Source organism: Eufriesea mexicana, unplaced genomic scaffold (assembly GCF_001483705.2).
Source record: "Eufriesea mexicana isolate 0111107269 unplaced genomic scaffold, ASM148370v2 scaffold415, whole genome shotgun sequence".
Classification (NCBI taxonomy): Eukaryota; Metazoa; Arthropoda; class Insecta; order Hymenoptera; family Apidae; genus Eufriesea; species Eufriesea mexicana.
The window spans coordinates 180,368-198,789 of NW_016908639.1; the positions used below are offsets into that span (position 1 = coordinate 180,368).

The 18,422-nt window shown below is 27.7% G+C and overlaps 5 protein-coding genes across 5 annotated transcripts in view; 2 read left to right on the forward strand and 3 right to left on the reverse strand.

Moving 5' to 3' along the window:
* Positions 1-73: 73 nt before the first annotated feature.
* LOC108545613 (UPF0668 protein C10orf76 homolog) lies at positions 74-4,156 on the reverse strand. The gene is made up of 11 exons (XM_017897315.1): positions 4,087-4,156; positions 3,815-4,000; positions 2,408-2,693; positions 2,139-2,272; positions 1,844-2,054; positions 1,478-1,772; positions 1,157-1,374; positions 857-1,089; positions 661-787; positions 303-577; positions 74-245 (listed from the first exon to the last, which is right to left on the reverse strand). The coding sequence occupies exons 2-11, from the start codon at positions 3,989-3,991 to the stop codon at positions 153-155; spliced, it is 2,049 nt and encodes a 682-aa protein (XP_017752804.1). The 5' UTR covers positions 3,992-4,000; positions 4,087-4,156; the 3' UTR covers positions 74-152.
* A 665-nt stretch (positions 4,157-4,821) lies between these two features.
* Positions 4,822-7,049, forward strand: shop (sulfite oxidase). The gene is made up of 7 exons (XM_017897295.1): positions 4,822-4,847; positions 4,931-5,557; positions 5,638-5,824; positions 5,915-6,040; positions 6,122-6,314; positions 6,407-6,607; positions 6,666-7,049. The coding sequence occupies exons 1-7, from the start codon at positions 4,822-4,824 to the stop codon at positions 6,968-6,970; spliced, it is 1,665 nt and encodes a 554-aa protein (XP_017752784.1). The 3' UTR covers positions 6,971-7,049.
* Positions 7,050-7,299: 250 nt separating this feature from the next.
* ProRS-m (prolyl-tRNA synthetase 2-like protein, mitochondrial) lies at positions 7,300-9,001 on the reverse strand. Its single transcript, XM_017897331.1, has 6 exons — positions 8,866-9,001; positions 8,544-8,792; positions 8,205-8,469; positions 7,964-8,145; positions 7,648-7,860; positions 7,300-7,584 (listed from the first exon to the last, which is right to left on the reverse strand). Exons 1-6 carry the CDS (start codon positions 8,965-8,967, stop codon positions 7,300-7,302), a joined length of 1,296 nt encoding a protein of 431 aa, XP_017752820.1. The 5' UTR covers positions 8,968-9,001.
* Positions 9,002-9,289: 288 nt separating this feature from the next.
* Positions 9,290-13,647, forward strand: Golgin104 (coiled-coil domain-containing protein 186; the record flags this gene model as incomplete). The annotated part of the gene is made up of 9 exons (XM_017897317.1): positions 9,290-9,416; positions 9,564-11,298; positions 11,378-11,648; positions 11,712-12,115; positions 12,189-12,727; positions 12,809-13,074; positions 13,202-13,225; positions 13,344-13,493; positions 13,573-13,647. Coding segments are annotated over 9 exons (3,591 nt in total), but the record flags the coding sequence as incomplete, so codon positions are not given.
* A 2,414-nt stretch (positions 13,648-16,061) lies between these two features.
* The window catches only part of mura (ring finger protein murashka), a 38,608-nt gene continuing 36,247 nt past the window's right edge, over positions 16,062-18,422 (reverse strand). The window contains exon 12 of the transcript XR_001890097.1: positions 16,062-17,689. The gene's annotated coding sequence lies outside the window, so the exon portion shown is untranslated. The remainder of the gene's footprint in view (positions 17,690-18,422) is intronic.

The window sequence follows — 18,422 nt, forward strand, 5'->3', positions numbered from 1 at the left end:
ACATTACGATGTGTTATTTTCGTAAGTAGTTATATATTCCTTACAATATTAAGAACATACATGTAAAGCCGATTTTATTAAAAAAAATACATTATAATACAACATGATAATAGAATAACAGGATCTGATTCACACTTTATGCAGAACCTGTGTTACGAAATATTCGATAATTCTTGTAATATAGCCTGTGTGTCTAATGTACTCAAATCTATTGATCCTCGAGTATCAATTACGACTCCAGTTACCTGAAAAATAATATAAATATCTAACATCGTAATTTTACACATTTAATTGAGCATTACCATTTCTTCAAAGAATGCAACATGATTAGGTTTTTCAGAATATCTTTCATATTGGTCCAAATTATCTTGCAGTTTCAAAGTAAGACTATCATAATTCTGTATTATGATAGCTAAAATTTGTTGTTCTGTTGGAGTAGATAAACTTTCACTTGCTAACCATGCAGCTATTTTCGGTGGAAAATGATTTACTATGTCTCTCATATTCACTAAACAATTTGTTAACTTTAGTGCATGTTCTTTATACTCGTAAGATTCGCTTGTTGAATAACGGAGTGCTTGAACATATAAATTGTATTTCTGTTATTAATTATTATACAATTTAAAAAAGAATGTATACAATTATTTATTGTATATATACCCATGGCATTCAAATTTGTAAAAATAAGCCTCATTCGTATTATTTCATAAAATAATTCGTCGTAACTACTAGAAGAAGACAGAAATGTATCTCCATATGTAATAAACAGATTTAAGATATTCACAACCTAAAAAAATTAAGTCTATTTTTTTAATTCATACTCTATCATAGAATTAAGTAAATTATATAAATTTACCTGAATAGCTAAAGGAAAAATATTCATTTTCTTAATAAGGTGGCTTTCGTGTGTCGTTAGAAATTTTAGTAGATTAATCAGAGCAGTCCAAAGATCCCTCCATTGATATCCAAGCCTAACTCTACATCTTTTTTGGTAACAAAGTAATCTCTGCAGAACCCCAATACATTGATGATAAAGTTCCAATGGGAATTGTTTCATCATATGTGAGGTGACAAACTCAACAAGTAAATCTACAATATTGTGCTATTATCTAAATGATTCAAATTTTTGTTTAAATAAATCAAATAACAATTATACCAAGCAAAGTAGCCGCTAATGGTTGTGCTGGTGCTGCCTTATCTTGTATCTTCCTATGATGCATTGGTACTCTGTGAAGTTGTACTCTGAATGCTAAATTTGCATCATGCATTAAATTATTTGCATATTGATCTTCTGCAATACAGCTTAATATAAGAAAGCACAGCTTGACATTGTTCCTTATTGCTTCTGTCTTAATTACTTGCATAACTATCGAACTAAAATAATTAAAGTTTGTTATGATAAAAGATATAACACATTTACACATATTGTCTTTTATATAATATCAAATATTATTATTCATATAGTATTATTTCTTACCAATATTGTAAGAAAGTGGCCAATAAATTAAATGGCTGAGCCATTACATCAGGTAGTTGTGCTCCAGGAGCTACTGCATTTGGTCCCAATGTATTATTTGGAGAAGGTGGTGCGCTAGTATCACTCTGTGTATATGCCAAAGTTGTTACAAAATTACGATTTAAATGTGTTGCTTCATAAAGTGCTAATAACAATGCATTGTTCGCGCGGACTTGTTGCGTTTTTGCTTCTTCCTCTCCAATGAACATACTACCGACTATACTCGTTAGGGAAGATAACCAGGATGCTTGTATTTCTAGGAAATATGTTTTGCATTATTGCGTTAATAGTAAATAATATAAAAATCTGATATGAAATGCATTATACCTGCTCTTTGTTGAGCAAATTGCCTGCAAAACTCCATCAATGAACTTGATATAACTTGCCCATACCCATTAAGAGCTAATTCGTCATCTAAAATCGATAATTTAACGATATAAGGATTTGCTCTTTCATGTTTTCTGTAATTGACTAGAAGTGTTAAAAGCAACACTGCATCATGTCCATGACGACTTCTAGCTGTTGTATCTCTTAACAACTGTATAAAGAAAATAGGAAAATTAATGCTTAATTAGAATAATATTTTCAGTGTTTATAATATTCATACTAAAATAACACCTACTTGAACCAGAGATTCAAAAACACTATTAAGCATAATATATTCCAACAAAGTGTTTTGACTAACATTGTCCATACCAGTTACAATAATTAATAATAATTTCAAGCATAAAGCCTTTAAACTATCAGGATATTCACCTAAAATCATGGGAAATTTTAATAATCAATCTCTTTTGAAAGACTGTAGATTATTCAAATGTTAAAGGTATATTTGAATCTTTGATTTATAATATAAATGATTTGATAGTCACCTATATATTACAATGCATATACCTGTTAAAAAATTATTACAGTGTTGCATTAATGTTGTCATTCTCTGTTCTGCAGAATCAAATCCTACTAAGATGTCTATTAAATTAAATCCACAATCGCCTTGACTAGCTTTTTTATACATAAATTGAATAACAGCTGCTAAGGTTTGTAAAGCATATACAACTCTAAAAGGATGTTCATCAACTAATGTGTCTACACAATGGCAAACCAAAGCATTTAAATTTTCTCTGCTTGCATTTAACTGTTCTGCAGTCATATGTAAAATCTCACTTTCAATATGTGGAACCTAAAAATATAAAGAAAATCGTGTGGTGTTAAAATTATTAAATATTACATATAAATTTAATCACAAGGTATATAATGTAATGATTCATTTGTTTTTTTTTTAACAGGGAAAATAAGTAAAAAAAAAATTGACTGTCAACAAAAAGTATTAAATTTGCACATTTTATTTGGTTAACTTAAAAATTATTTTGTATTAAAAGATAGATTATAAACTCATGATTTTAATATTTAAGAGCTTATACTTTGTTTATGTAGATGTACTTTAGTACATCATGATTGGTAAATTTGTTACTAAGTTAATACAAGTAAGTTTAAACTGTTATTAAAAAAGTATATTTATATTTCAATAATATTATTTGTATTTATATAATTTTACAGTCATTGCCAACATGGGATGTGACAAAATATTATGGAAAAGTGTGTATATATCAATTAAAATGTTTAAAATATAAAGTTCAAACAAGTGAAGCATGGTTTAATTTTAAATGCAAATTTATGCCAGGTAGTTTGCGTAATGAACTAGAATGTGAAGAATCTGTTGAACATAAAGGCATGTATTATATAATAAGTATACATTTTACTTTATTATAAAATGATTAATTTACATACAATAATCATAAATGAACTTACAGTTAAAAATGAATCTAAACAACAAAAAGTACAACAAAATATCTTACCAAAAATAAAATCACAAAAAAATGTTCAATATACTTCAGAGAGTCATGAAAATTCATTAAATTCACATAATGATTTAAAAGGCCCTTACTTTATTGATGAATTTGTATCAAATGCAAAGAAGCAAGAAAAACAAGAGGATCAGAAATATCAAGAAACTGAAAAATATTCCATGCATGATGATTATGTGACAAAGAAGGAGAGAAAAGTATAATTTAATTATAATTTTTGTTAATAATGATTCTTTTTAATGAAAAATTTTAATTATAGGTGAAACGTGTTTAATGACTTTTATGATAAATTAAAAGAATTTTTAGTTTTAAACATTTATCATATTCACTAAAATTTATTAAAACATTTTGGAAGCTTTTATCTTTTCAATGTTTGTACTTAAATAATATTAAATAAAGTGTGATGTTTAATAAAAAAGATTAAAAAAGTACTGACCATAGGTTTAATTAAAAACAGTTCATTCCAAAAATTTGGATGAGCTAATGTTAAATCTTCTCCTTTGAAAAAACTTTCATAAATTGGAACAAGTTTTCCTTTATGTTGACGTTTGGAACCTGAACCACTCCGTTTTCTCATTGCCATTGCCATAATTATTAATTTAACTTTTATCATTTCCTTCACCTAAAAATGAACTTATGTAAATAAAAATTATATTTGGACATTATAATTCTAAATAATTTATATTATATAAATGTGGATATACTTACACAAATGTATTAAAAATAATTCATTATTTTTATTTCATACTCGTATAATTCGTATCTTTTGATCTAACCTCTATATTAAAATTTCAATGATTTCAAGTTAACAAATAGTGTTTTAAAATGTATAATATCTCCGTGACAAAATCATTTATATAATTTCATGTTTGAAAATTATAGAAATGTGAGATGAATTTTAAAACGTGAGCACCAAGTATTTACTTACTAATAAAGCAGGTAATTTCTTGATGTCACATAAGTAATTTTTCTATTTATTTGAAAAATAATTCTAAAAGTACTTTTTTGATGGTACTATTCCTGATTATTTAATTTTTTAAAGATTTTATTGAAAAGTCTCTAAATATTGAAAAGGAGATAATAATACAAAGAATTAGAAAAACATCCATGCACAAGAATGACAGGGAACCATTATGGAATAAATCACACCACACACGCCGCTCGCACACACGCACGCACGCATGCACGTATGCATGCACATAAAATATATACTTGTACGATATTTTCGTACAAATTCGTATTTTAAAAATAAAACTAAACAAAAATAAATGTTGCTTATATAAATCATTAACATATACTCTTTATAATCCAAACAAATCTAGTAAATCTACTGATACATCTATTTCATCTAATTTATGAGAAAACGTGTTCTTATTATTTACATTTTATTTTGATCAGATAAAAAAAATTTAATTAACTATTAAATATAAAAAATTGTGTACTATGGTTTTATATCTTTTAAGAAATAGGTTCTTAAAAATTTTAATTTTGTAATTATATTTTATAATGATATAAATATAACATATATGTAGTAACATAATAATTATTTTAGATCCTTGTCATCATTGCCAAATGTTTGTATTCAGTATTATGTTGGAATATCCAGACAATTTTCATTTCATAAAAAGCAGTACATTAAAGAAAATGTATTCAAAAGCAATCGTTATGCAAAATATACGGCATATATTACTATTGCCACATCTGTACTAAGCTTACATTATTACATATTTTATAAAATGGTCCATATTATAAATGCAAAATCTATTTCATGTGGAGAGTTCAGAGCAGATTTGAAGACATATAATTTAGAAGAAATAAACAAACATGATAATAAAAAAGATGGTATATGGGTAATATTTAAGCAAGGAGTATATGACATAACAGATTTTGTTGATAAACATCCAGGTGGTCCTTCAAAAATATTAATGGCAGCTGGAAGTTCAATTGAACCATTTTGGGCAATTTTTGCTAATCATAATACTCAAGAAATATATGAGCTTCTTGAATCAATGAGAATTGGAAATATTTCTAAAGAAAATGTAGTTTTTAATACAATTAATGAGAATGATCCATATTCAAAAGAGCCTATAAGACATAAAGCTTTAAAGATAAATGGTCAAAAACCATTTTGTGCTGAACCACCACCTTCTTTATTAATTGAAAGTTTTATTACACCAACGTAAAGATATTTTAAATATGAAAATAATTTTTAAGAATAAATAAAAATAATTTTATTTTCAAAATATTATTTTATTTCAGGGAATTGTTTTATGTAAGAAATCATCTTCCTGTTCCTGAAATAGATATAAAAACTTATAGTTTAGAATTAATAGTAGGGGAAGTAACAAGAAAGGAACTTAAATTTGAAGACATAAAAAAATATCCTAAATATACAATAACAAGTGCTATAATGTGTGGAGGGAATAGGAGATCAGAAATGGCAAAAGTACATTGATATAACTCTTCTTCTTTTTAAATATATTTATACTTTTTATCCTTTTATACTACCAACTATATCTGTCTTAATTTATTATAGGAGAAGCAATTAAGAGGACTTAGTTGGGGTATAGGTGCTGTTGGTAATGCTATATGGACTGGTGCAAGGTTGTGTGATATATTGAAAGATTTAAAGATTAATGAAGATGATTATAATCATGTTCAGGTATAAATAAAGCATGAAAATTTTTTAAATATTAAAAGTAATAAGAAATAATTAGAATTTGAAATAATTTCATGAAATCAGTTTGAAGGATATGATTTAGATCCTTCGGGTACACCATATAGTGCAAGTATACCTATTCATAAAGGTATGGACTGTAGAGCAGATGTAATTCTGGCTTATGAAATGAATGGACAAATCATACCAAGGGATCATGGTTTTCCTGTTAGAGTAATTGTTCCTGGTGTTGTGGGTGCTAGGAATGTAAAATGGCTTGGTATTGACTAATTATTATAATTAAACATAAATTATATTTAATAGAATAATATTATGATAGAATAATTATAAATTTTGCTGTAATTTTTATAGCTAAAATAATTGTCACAAAAGAAGAAAGTCAATCACAATGGCAGCAACGTGATTATAAAGCTTTTTCCCCTAGTACTGATTGGGATAATGTAGATTTTTCGACGGCACCTGCTATACAAGAAATGCCTGTAATATCTGCAATATGCAAACCAGAACCATCAGAAACAATTAAAGTGATAAATGGAAAAATAAATGTAAAAGGTGAATCAAAGTTTTTAAGATTTCATTTTTTACCTTTGTAATAAAATTATAATTACAGGATATGCATGGTCTGGTGGAGGTCGAAAAATCATTCGAGTTGATGTAACAAATGATCAAGGTAAAACCTGGCATACAGCTAATTTAAATGCTGAAGATTATAATGCTAAGGAAGGTAAATATTGGAGTTGGACATTATGGAGTATAGATCTTCCCGTTAAAAAAGACTGTAAAGAAACAGAAATTTGGGCAAAAGCTGTAGATGCGTCATACAACGTTCAACCGGAAAGTTTCAGAAATATTTGGAATTTACGAGGTTTCCTTTGTAATGCATATCATAGAGTTAAAGTTAAATTGGAACACTAGAGTTTATAGTAACAGTTCAATATGGTCAATTTTTTTTATCACTATTAGTAAGGAAGATCAGAGAAAACGATTCGCTTCGGGCGACATATTTTTGGGGTAATTTTTCATATGATACACGATGTTGTTTTGTCGTTTCTTTTATTTATATTTTTAATACGTTTAATATTTGTGATATTTTTTGAGCATTATTGAAGGATCGTTTTGGACGACGAAAGCTAGCTATGCTAATGACTTTTTTATCTAATAAGAAATGAATAATACTTAATCATACTCAATTTTTTTTTATTAACATAAATGTATTTTTTAATAACAATTTATATTTTATTTTCTTAAAGTTTTATATTTTCATTATTAAAATAAGTAGGTACATTGTCTACAGATATTTCACAATTCGTTAAATTGTTTATATTGTGTACTTCTAACAGAGGTGGGGATTTCATTATGGATTTACCAATTATAATAACATAAGGAAATCCAATCATACGAGCCTGTAGAAAACGATTTCCAATAGTTAAATTTGTTCTATCATCGAGTATAGTGTCAATATTTAATTGATTTAAAATCTCTATTATTTGGTTTATGTATTGAGATTTGCTTTCTTCTTTACTATTATTCTGTAAATTATCATTTTTTGTATTCATCATGTACAACAAAAGATATTATACAAAATATATTACCTTTGGTGGTATAACGCATACAGTATATGGTGCTAAATTTTTTGGCCATCTTAATTCTTTATCGGTAGATAATATTTCGGATATGGCTGTAAAAATACGAGTCAAACCAAGTCCAAAACAGCCCATTGCTAAAGGTGTTGATATATTATTTATTTGTTTTGTTACATTTAAAGGTATTGTGTACTTTGTATCTAATAAAAATGCATGCCCCACCTTAAATGAAATATAGACATTAAAAGCTCAAAATTTATTTTAACATTTATTACTTCTTTTAATTCAACATTTATTATCTCTTTCAATTAAACATTTCTATTACCTCTATAGTCTGTTCTTCATGAAATGCATTTTTACAGTAAGGGCAATGTGTTTCTTTACACATACTTTTATTAATAGCATGTTGACAAGATGAACACACACAAACAATGTCTTCACCAATATTACACGCGTAATGGTATTCATGAGTTACAGATCCACCAATTAATCCTGGGTTACCAATAGCTGCAAATGCAAGTAATGCTAATAAACATGAACATTGAATTATATTACTTATTTTCTACCTTTTATAGATTTTATTCCTATTTTATTAAATATTTTTGTATATGCTTCACATACTGATGCATATGTGTCTTGAGCACTAATAAGATTTATATCAAATGTATATAAATCTTTCATAATAAATTCTCTACTTTTTAAGAATCCATGTCTTGGTTTTATTTCGTCCCTCCATTTATTAGAAATTTGATATAATTTTAAAGGTAATACATTTATTGATATTGTTTTTGCAGCTTCTGATAACATGAAACAAATTGTTTCTTCATATGTCTATAATAAAGTATACTTGTTAAATTACTTTTTTATTAATTAATTTGCTATTTTTTTATTACTTGAGAACTTACTGGACCAAGTATATAGTCTTTTTGAGACCGATCTTTTATTTTAAACAATTCAGTTATATTATTAAGCCTATTTGTTTCTTCCCATAAATGTATAGGTACTAATGCTGGAAGTAATAACTTTTGGGCTCCAATTCTTTCCATTTCTGTGTCAACAATAGCTGTTAGTTTATTTAAGACACGTAAACCCAAAGGTAGCATTGCATACATGCCATTAGCAATTTGTTGAATTAATCCATATTTAATTAAATTCTACGATTAAGTAATATATATATTACAATTAGTAATTATTAAAAAATTCATACAAAAATAAAAGAAGGCATACTTCATAGCTTTTTGAAGGGACCTTCGATTTTTTAGCAGTATAAATTGTTGAGGTTACTGGTTGATATAATTGCGATAATTTCTTTACATTAGAAAATGACATTTTATATTTTAAATAATCGTGTTTAAGTGCATAAGAAATCACGTTGTATTTCTTGTTATAAGTTCGTATCAAATTATTGGTCAATGCTTTTAGGTTCAGTAATATATTAGTACGAATACTATGTTCATGGTAGTGGTGGTAGAAACAGTACAAATAATGACAGATAAATTCTTGTGCGTTTTAGGTTATTTTATCTTAATTTTAATTCTGTTTTACGAATGTCGCTTAATATTATAATTGTGAATTTATTTCGAGACGATAAAATTTTCTAATATCTATAATTTTCATAAAAAAATGTAATACCATAATATAAAATCAAATTGATCCGAAAGAAATAGAATCTACAGTTACCGAAATGGACGAAAAAGAATTGGAATTAGCTTCTAAGGAAAAACTTTTTCCGAAAAATTTTGATCAAGCTGATTTCAGTAACAAACCACTTGCAGAAGGTACGAGTTAATGAGTTTCGTTTAATGCAAATTTATTATAAATCATTTTCTAAATTGCTTAATAAAAATATTCCAAACGACAGCTGTTTAACGCTATTAGATATGTAATCAAATTTCTAATATTTTTTTTTTTACTAATATTTTTAGTTACTAATCTTTTGATTCAACAAGACATAAAAATACATGAAAAAATAATGCCAATTCAGGAGCAGCTTATACAAGACAATATCATTAAAATTGAAACAAATTCAGTATTATTAAAGAACAATCAAGACAAAAAATATCATCGGTTGATAGAAGAAAATATTACTAACGCAACTATGAAAAGTTCTACTTCTTTAAGTAATTTTTCAACTGAATTTCAAAAATGTCATGAATCTATTGATATAATTCTACAAGAAAAAAACCTTCATAAATCTTTTTCCTGTAATGATATTAGATCATCTTTGTCAACATTATCTGACACATCATTATATACACCTCCAGATGTAATTATTAATAATAATGTAGAAGCTATAAAACCAAATACATGTAAAAAGATAAAAACTATATGCAATGATGAAGAAGAAACACTTTTTAGCACTAAACTATATATGGAGACACATGAAACAAAGTCATTGGAAGAAACTGTTAATATAGAAACACACAACAACTCTGAAATTAAAAATAATATTAAAGAAATAGAAGATGTAGTATGTCATTCCAATGTAGATGAAAAATTAATAGTTAATAGTAATCAGGTACAAGTTCTAACAAATTCAATTAAATGTGAGAAGGATTTTAGCACTGAACAAAAATCATGTGAAACTACCAAGAACATTAAGCCACAGAGTAATGTAATGTCAAGACCAACTTTGGTTGATGATAGCAGATTAGTGAAAATTTCACTGCCAACAAATCCAATTAATATAATGCAATCAAATGCTCAGTTTTTAAATAAAAGTCGCAATTTTTTCAACTTTATTACAGAAAAGTCGACAAATATCATGGAGAAAACATTGTTACCACAACATTTAACAATGAAATATAATTCAGTTGTGAAGTCTGTAGATAATACTTATAATGAGGCACAATATACAGAAGAAACTTCTAACATAGAATCTTCTTTAACACAACCAGTACTTAACAATTCAACAGATTCATTTACAAAAGTAAAACATATTTCTTATGTAACAAAAGGTGAAATGGATGTACATATTGCAAAAAATGAATGTATAAAAAATGAAGAAAAAAGAAATACTTCCATGAGAAATTCAAATGAAATCATGCATGGAAGTGTTGAAAAAAATAAAAACTATTTATTAAGGAATGATAATACATTTGTTGAAAATAATGATACTAACTTTCCTCTTAAATTAAAGGATTCAGAACAAACTAAATCTTACTCTGTCAATAATGTTAATAAAACAGCTAACAATACAGATATACTTCATACAGAAACAAATAGTAATTATGATATTAATTCTATGGTATTACATTCTGAGAACAATAATTCTCAGGAACATATATATGATGATATATATTCTAAAGAAGATGAAAATGTTGATTTTGAAGAATCAAAACAAAGTTTATTACAACATCCAGCTTATCTTGTTTTATTAAAAGACTATGCAGATTTAAAATCTAAGCATTTAAAGTTACAAGAAAAAGTTGAACATTTTGTAGAGAGGAATCGAATTTTGGAAGCAGAAAACAAAGGAGAAATCTTTTCTGTACAAATCGAAACATTAGAGAAAACAATAAACAGACTTACGTTCGAATTACATACATCGCTAGAAGCACAAGAAATATATAAAAAAGAATACAATGCTGCAAATAAAGAGAGGGAAAGTATGGTAATGAAATATGCTGTTAGTGAAAAACAACTTATTGATACACAAAGGTAAATTACGATTTGTATAGATCTCATCAATATATTTTATAATTATTTGATATCTATTTTTCTACTTTATTATTGTTAGAGCAAAGGAATGTGCAGAACGTAAAGTAAAAGAAATGACTACGCAACAAGAAGCACTTCAAAGTAAATTACGAGAAATGCAAGGAGAACGAAATAGAATATGTAATATTTTAAGCGGGAAACATCGTGAAATAACTGATCTCCAGAAAGAAGTCGATAAATTAAAGGAAGATGTTAAAATGAGAGATATAAAGTTGCAATGGACTCAAAACAAACTTAAAACAGAAATAGATTTACAAAAGGAAACTCAACAAAAATTAGATAAAGCTATGGTAATAATAATATGAAAACATAGTTTGTTAATCTATGATATTAATTTTTCTTCGTTTTTGTAGACTAAGATCAATGAAATGAAGGAAGAATGTGAGCAGGTGCGCAAAGAAACACAAGAAACAATGCGAAAATTTCAACAATCCGAAGAAAATAAAGCAGTTACATTGGATCAACAATTAAAAGAACAACAAGCTCGTTTAATTTTAGAAAGACACGTTACAGAAGATAAAGAGATGTTGAGGATTCAATTACAGAAGGAAGTAGATACATTAAAGCACAGGCAACAAGTTTTAATTGAAGAAAATAACACTCTTAGTTTAAAAATACAAGATGTTGAAAGAGATCGTGTAAGTTATGAAAGTAATCTGAATAATTTGAAAATTATAATAGATCAACGTCAAAAAGAAATTGCAGAGTTGCTCAGTAAAGTATCTGAATTAGAAACATTGAGGATTCAGCTTCAACAGTAAGTTTTACAATCATAAAATTATGACCTTTGTTTTGTTTTTTCATATCAATATTTAATTTTTTCAATATAGTAAAAATCAGTACTTATCATCGACTGAAGCAGAAATTCAACATTTACGTTCGGCTAATGAAGAATTACAGGCTGATATGTTTGCATGTCGTCAGAAGGAAGCAGAAATGCTAGATTTTACGCAAAAATTGACTGATAAAAATGTACGATTACAATCTGACTTCACAGCTATTCAAGCTAAAACAAAACAATTAGAACAAGAACATGGACCATTACATAACCGTATAAGTGAATTAATTACTAAACTAAAAACATTGGAAGAAAGCCTTGCTCAAGAACGAAAAACAAGAATCGACGAATGTGAAATTTTAACCAGGCATCTTGCTGAACAAACTCAGATAGTACAAAATCTTACCCAGCAGTTAGAAGATAGTCAAGGGGAAAATGCAGTATTAAAAAGAAAACACCAAATAAGTATGAAAGAAATGACGCGCGAACTACAACAGTGCCGGAAAAAATTTGAAACGTTAAAAACATCAGTACCTTATAATTCATTGGATGCTGCATCCAAGAATGGATCAAATATGTCATTGAATACAGGTTTTTAAATATGAAATTTCCAGTCATTTTAGTTACTCAATTTTTGTGCTTTTGTACTGATATATTTTTGTGTTATTTTAGCAGATACTTTAAATGGTGCCTTATCCGATAACAGTACTAATGGTGACCAAAGTATTCAGCCTACAGAACCTAGTAGACAATTATTAATAGATCGCATTATTAAGTTACAAGAGAATAATGCTAGAAAAGCAGAAAAACTAGATTTTTTCGAGGAACATACACGAATCTTAGTTGAAGAATTACAGAAGAAAAAGAAAATCATACAAAATTATATTTTGCATGAAAGTATTGGTGCCATGGGTAGCAATGAGAGAGATAAATACAAGGTAAATTTTTATATGAGACTATACATAAGATAATTTTACGGCCATCATTTTATAATCAATTTTTATACTAGTATTTAATATCTATTAAATATATTAACAGTATTATGTTTTAATTTTTATATACAAGCATATCAAAAGCAGGAGAAATGTAGTAAGTTTAAGAACAAGAATTAAAATTATTTTTCTAATGTTTGTAATAATTTTAAAGTCTAAATATTAATCGTCACTTTCGTTTAGTTTTAAATAATTTAATTATTATTTACTTATAGGCTGAATTAGCACGACACGGAGGGATAATGGCCTCTGTCTACAATCAACGAGTTTCAGATGACAATATGACTCTTGAATTATCGTTAGAAATAAATCAAAAACTTCAAGCAGTTCTTGAAGATGCATTATTTAAGAACATTACGCTGAAGGTAAACCGAAAACAACTTCTAATTATAAACAGAATTAAAGTTTAGATTTGTTTTTTGTCAATTAATATTATTTTTGTAGGATAACATTGACACTCTTGGTGAAGAAATAGCAAGGTTAACAATGCAGAATCAACAAAGGCAAAATACAAACTAAGAGTATATTACAATACATACCTGTACTTATATTGTAAAGATAAAGAGACATAAAGTGCATATGTTAAAAACATGAAGATAGATAACTTATCAATTAAGAAACTTGTGTTATATACACACTAATATTAATTTTAATGTCGTATATTGAATATATATAAAATTATATTTCTGCTCTATAAGATGTATATACAGAATCATTACCACAAGCAAAATTATACTTAATATAATTCGAAAGATAGATTCTTTAATTTAATTTAAAAATAGACATAATAATTTTATGTTAATCATAATGTAATTCAAACATGTAAATTTATTCGTCATTATTTTTTGATATAATAATATTTTTAATTTACTTTTTATGTATTATATGGTTTTTTTATTATATATATTTGTGATAAAACTATCTTTAGTATATTGTCCTTAGTTTTACTACTGTGTAATTTTAATAGTTGATTTGCATTAAAACTAATATTGTGTTTCAGTATCAAAAGTTTCATTACATCTAGTCAAAAACGTTAATATTTGAACGAACGATTTATTACATTTGTTATTTCATTAAATTTTAATTACAGAATATAAATTATTTTTAATAAATGTTGGAATTACATTTAATGTTATAAAGGTAATTTGTTCCTTGTTTAGTAATTATTTATTTATTTAATTGCTCTATATGTAAGATAGCTATATTCTTTAAAAAGAACATTCCATACTGTTGTGGATAAATTAAGCAAAAATTTATTAATATTTTATTAGTTTCATGTATATATACACTTATATAATACACTTATTTCGGTAATTGAATATGTATTAAAATATTAATTAAATATTATGTATATTATGATATAAAAATTGTGAATCTCTGTAAAGACAAAAATTCTATAAAACAATGCAAAAAATATTTCAATTTATTCTAAATGAATAAGTCTTAAATTTTTTGTATATCACTTTTATTTTTATTTTATACAAAAATTGTTCACTTACCGTATAGATGTTCCTTATTTATGTTAAATAAATTAATTCATATTTAATAAATGAAGATAATAATTAAGTAACTTAAAACATACAAGATAATTTATATAAATGGTTTATTCGCAATAAACCATGAAAACAAAGAACTCGTATTATACAAAATATATAATAACAAAAGTTTGAATTATTTCACGCAATAACTTTACAATAAAAAAAGGTTTTGAATGATGTAGGTTTGTTCACACGTTTAATGACAACCTGTACTACATAATATAAAGTATTTGATTATAACAAGACAAAGCAGACCTCGCGATTCTGTAATCTATATTTTCTTGTATTTTTTTCTTATCGTCAGGTAATTACGAAACTATTATATTACTTTTACTCCATCTAATAAGAGGAACACACCTATTATTTCATAACCAATAAAATTCTTTTTTTGAGAAATATCGATTTCTCACTATTTGCCATATATATAAGACACATTATTCCTTCGGACAAATAATTTTGTTTTAATCTTGCTTGTTCTCCTTCATTTTTTCATTTTCTTTCTTTAGTCGCTTCTCCACCCTGTATATACATTATACACAGCACTTATAATTTTACAAAGCACGTACTATAGAAATTTACAACCGAATAGGTAAATTATTATTCAAATTATGATTTAATCGAAAGTAGATATATGTTAGTTCTTACGTATCTCATGTGTACATCTGTCTTATGTTTTTACGTGTATTTGTGTATGTCGTGTGCGTGTATATGCACGCCATCGCGTATGTGTGTGTGTATATTGCTTTTCATACATTGTGTCGTAAAATACACATGTACGTGATCTTATATCCTACATTTTATTTCATTTTGAAGGACCATTGATTAGTTCGCATTTGGACAATCTTAAACGGCGATTTATGAAGACATTTTGAATATGTTACATTGTTGGTTGCTCCATTTGTTCTATTACTAATACGGCTTCATTGTCGTTTCGCAAATTATTAAACAGCGTTACAACTTAAAGGTAATTAATATATGAGTTTGATTTTAATTGCCTGTGTAAAATTTAATTTTCTTCACTGTTCATGATATAACTCGAAAATAAATTTATGTTTTAGTACTTAACAAATACTAGACAGATTATTTTACTCGAGTTCCTCTTTTACTCGAATCGAATAAAATTTCGACATCTTGAAAAATACGTCTTTTATTTCGTCTTTTAGAGCGTCTATAATGGTCATTAGTTCGTTCTCCGATATTTCTTTCCAAATCTTATGAAACAATGTAATTAAATATAAAAAATGTTACTTTCATATTTCGTAAGTCTACACCGATAAGAAAATAGATGTTAACATTTGGTGTTAAAAATCAGTGTTAACATCTGTTATTAAATCAAATCTTTAAATCAGAGTATCAAATGTTTAATAATAATTGCTGTATGAAAATTATTCTTTTAACAATTCAATTGATTTAAATCATCGGTCCATTCATTCGTATATAATTCAATTACGATTCATAGTCGATATAAATCAAATTGTTGGTTTATTAAGATTTGAAACGGATGAAGATCATTAAGAAATGTGCGAATGACTGTGTGCGTTGAGCAGGACCGAGGATCAATTGGATGTAACATGGCGTTCAATAATGTATCACGAATTAAATATACATACTAAATTCTAAAGAATTTTTTAACGCAAATTGATAACATTTTGTATCTCGAGGAATAATGTCAAGAAATATAAAAAAGATCAAGGCTACACAATGTTGCTTCATCATTTAAAACAACGACATACTGATTATTCATTTCCGCCGAAATATCTACCAATAAGAATAAACTGATCGCATGCGCTAGCGCATATATATACTCCTTTGAGAATCGGAAGCTTCATGCATTGATCTGTATCGAACGTGTCACTTTTCTATGTTCATTCAGAAGAATCATAAACTTCTGTTTCACTAGATAACAGGAAAAAAGTGTAAATCTCAATCTCGATGTCAGATCGATTGCGTACGTCTAGCTTTTGTAAACTTTAAAAAAGCCTATACAGTCCTTGTCGTACTTTTAATCGTCGTAATGTGATATTTCAAGATTCTCTTGTGAATTCATTACGTTTGGAGCACATCGACCCTCGAGCGCGTTAATTTTGCCCGGCGAATTGATTTCGACCCTGCCATGTTATAATAGTTCGCTCTCGTTGTCCGCTTCTACATTAACTCTGCCCAGTTAGATCGAAGTTGCGAACCGCCAAGAGGGAGAGCCCCGGGATCAGCAAAAGGAACGAAAGCTAGAGACCGAAAGATAAAGTAGGAGAGATATATAGCTTAAAGGGAATGTATTAGCTACATGTCAGCCTTAGGGAGGTTATGGGTGGTTGATGGGGTTGGAGCAAATAAAAAGAAGGGAAAAGGATTGAAAGATTAAAAGAAGATGAAAAGACGATATTTTACGTGAACAGAATTCAGAAAAATTTTGTAAAATTGAAAATAGAGAAAGATAGCGAGATTAGTGTAAGTAACGGAGAATGGAGAGAAAGAACTAAAGAATGAAGAAAAGCGGAAGATAAGTAAACCATAAACAGTGTGCGCAAGTAAAAAAAGCGAACAGATGAAGGCAAACGGAAGAAAGAAAAACAGAAAAATAACGACGCGAGAGACGGAAGATATGCACGGAGGAAGAGGGTTTATGTTCTAAAGCCTACAACCCACCCCCTATAAATTCAGCTAGGGTGCTTTCCATTAAAGGGAAACTGCCGTTGCTAGAGTATTTCTGTCGAGCAGCTTAAAGTGGATGGAACGTTCCAACCTAACCTATAGGGTCATGAGATATGAGCATATCTCACTTTAAAGTGATTCGAATTCTAACGTATCTCATGTAGACTCTTCTGGATTATCCCCATCTATTGCATACGTTTTCTTCTCATCTTTTTCTTGTTCTTGCGATCTTCGTAGTGCGTCTCTACCGTTCGAGAATCGCATGAACGTCAAGGGTGTCGAGAACGAGCTAGGGATCCCGGCGATTGGAATGGCATCGTCGCAAATTAGAGGCTACTCCCTTTGACCGAGCAATGCTGTATTACGGGATTCTGCGACATGATCAAGAGGGGTCTTGTAACCACAGCAGTGTTATAGATCGATCAATAATACCGCGATCGAAAACACGTTTCCGCAGGGTCAACCAGAGTCGATGGAATATTATGCCAGTAAGAATGATTTGTTATAAATTTGATTTAGCAATATGACTCGATGTAACTTGGACATGACGCATTCTCACCGAAATACGACTGAATAAAAAACTTATTAACTATATAACGTGTATATGTATTGTGTCGGGTTTTTCTCTATGGTTTGTTGAAAAGTAAACGTCCGCAATTATATCGGATATACGAATATGCTTTGGCGTATTGACCAAGGTTCGTGCAATTTACGAGAGGAACTACTTGTTCGCTTGGAAATTATGTCTATACGCTCGAAGCACAATGTAAAAGCAGATCAATTATGATCATAGTTAACGATTCATGGAAACGGTACGTGACAAACAAGGACGTGTTAGCGAATAAGTATGTGTGAATAGAAAAGAAATTCATTCGGAGCATAACGTGAAAAAAATTGTGTAATTTGAGAATAATAATGATCGATAATATTTCAGTAATAATAATCATCGCAATAATAATAATAATAATAATAATCGCGGTAGTAATAATAATAATAATAATAATAATAATAATAATAATAATAATAATAATAATAATAATAATAATAATAATAATAATAATAGTAGTAGTAGTAGTAGTAGTAGTAGTAGTAGTAGTAATGATA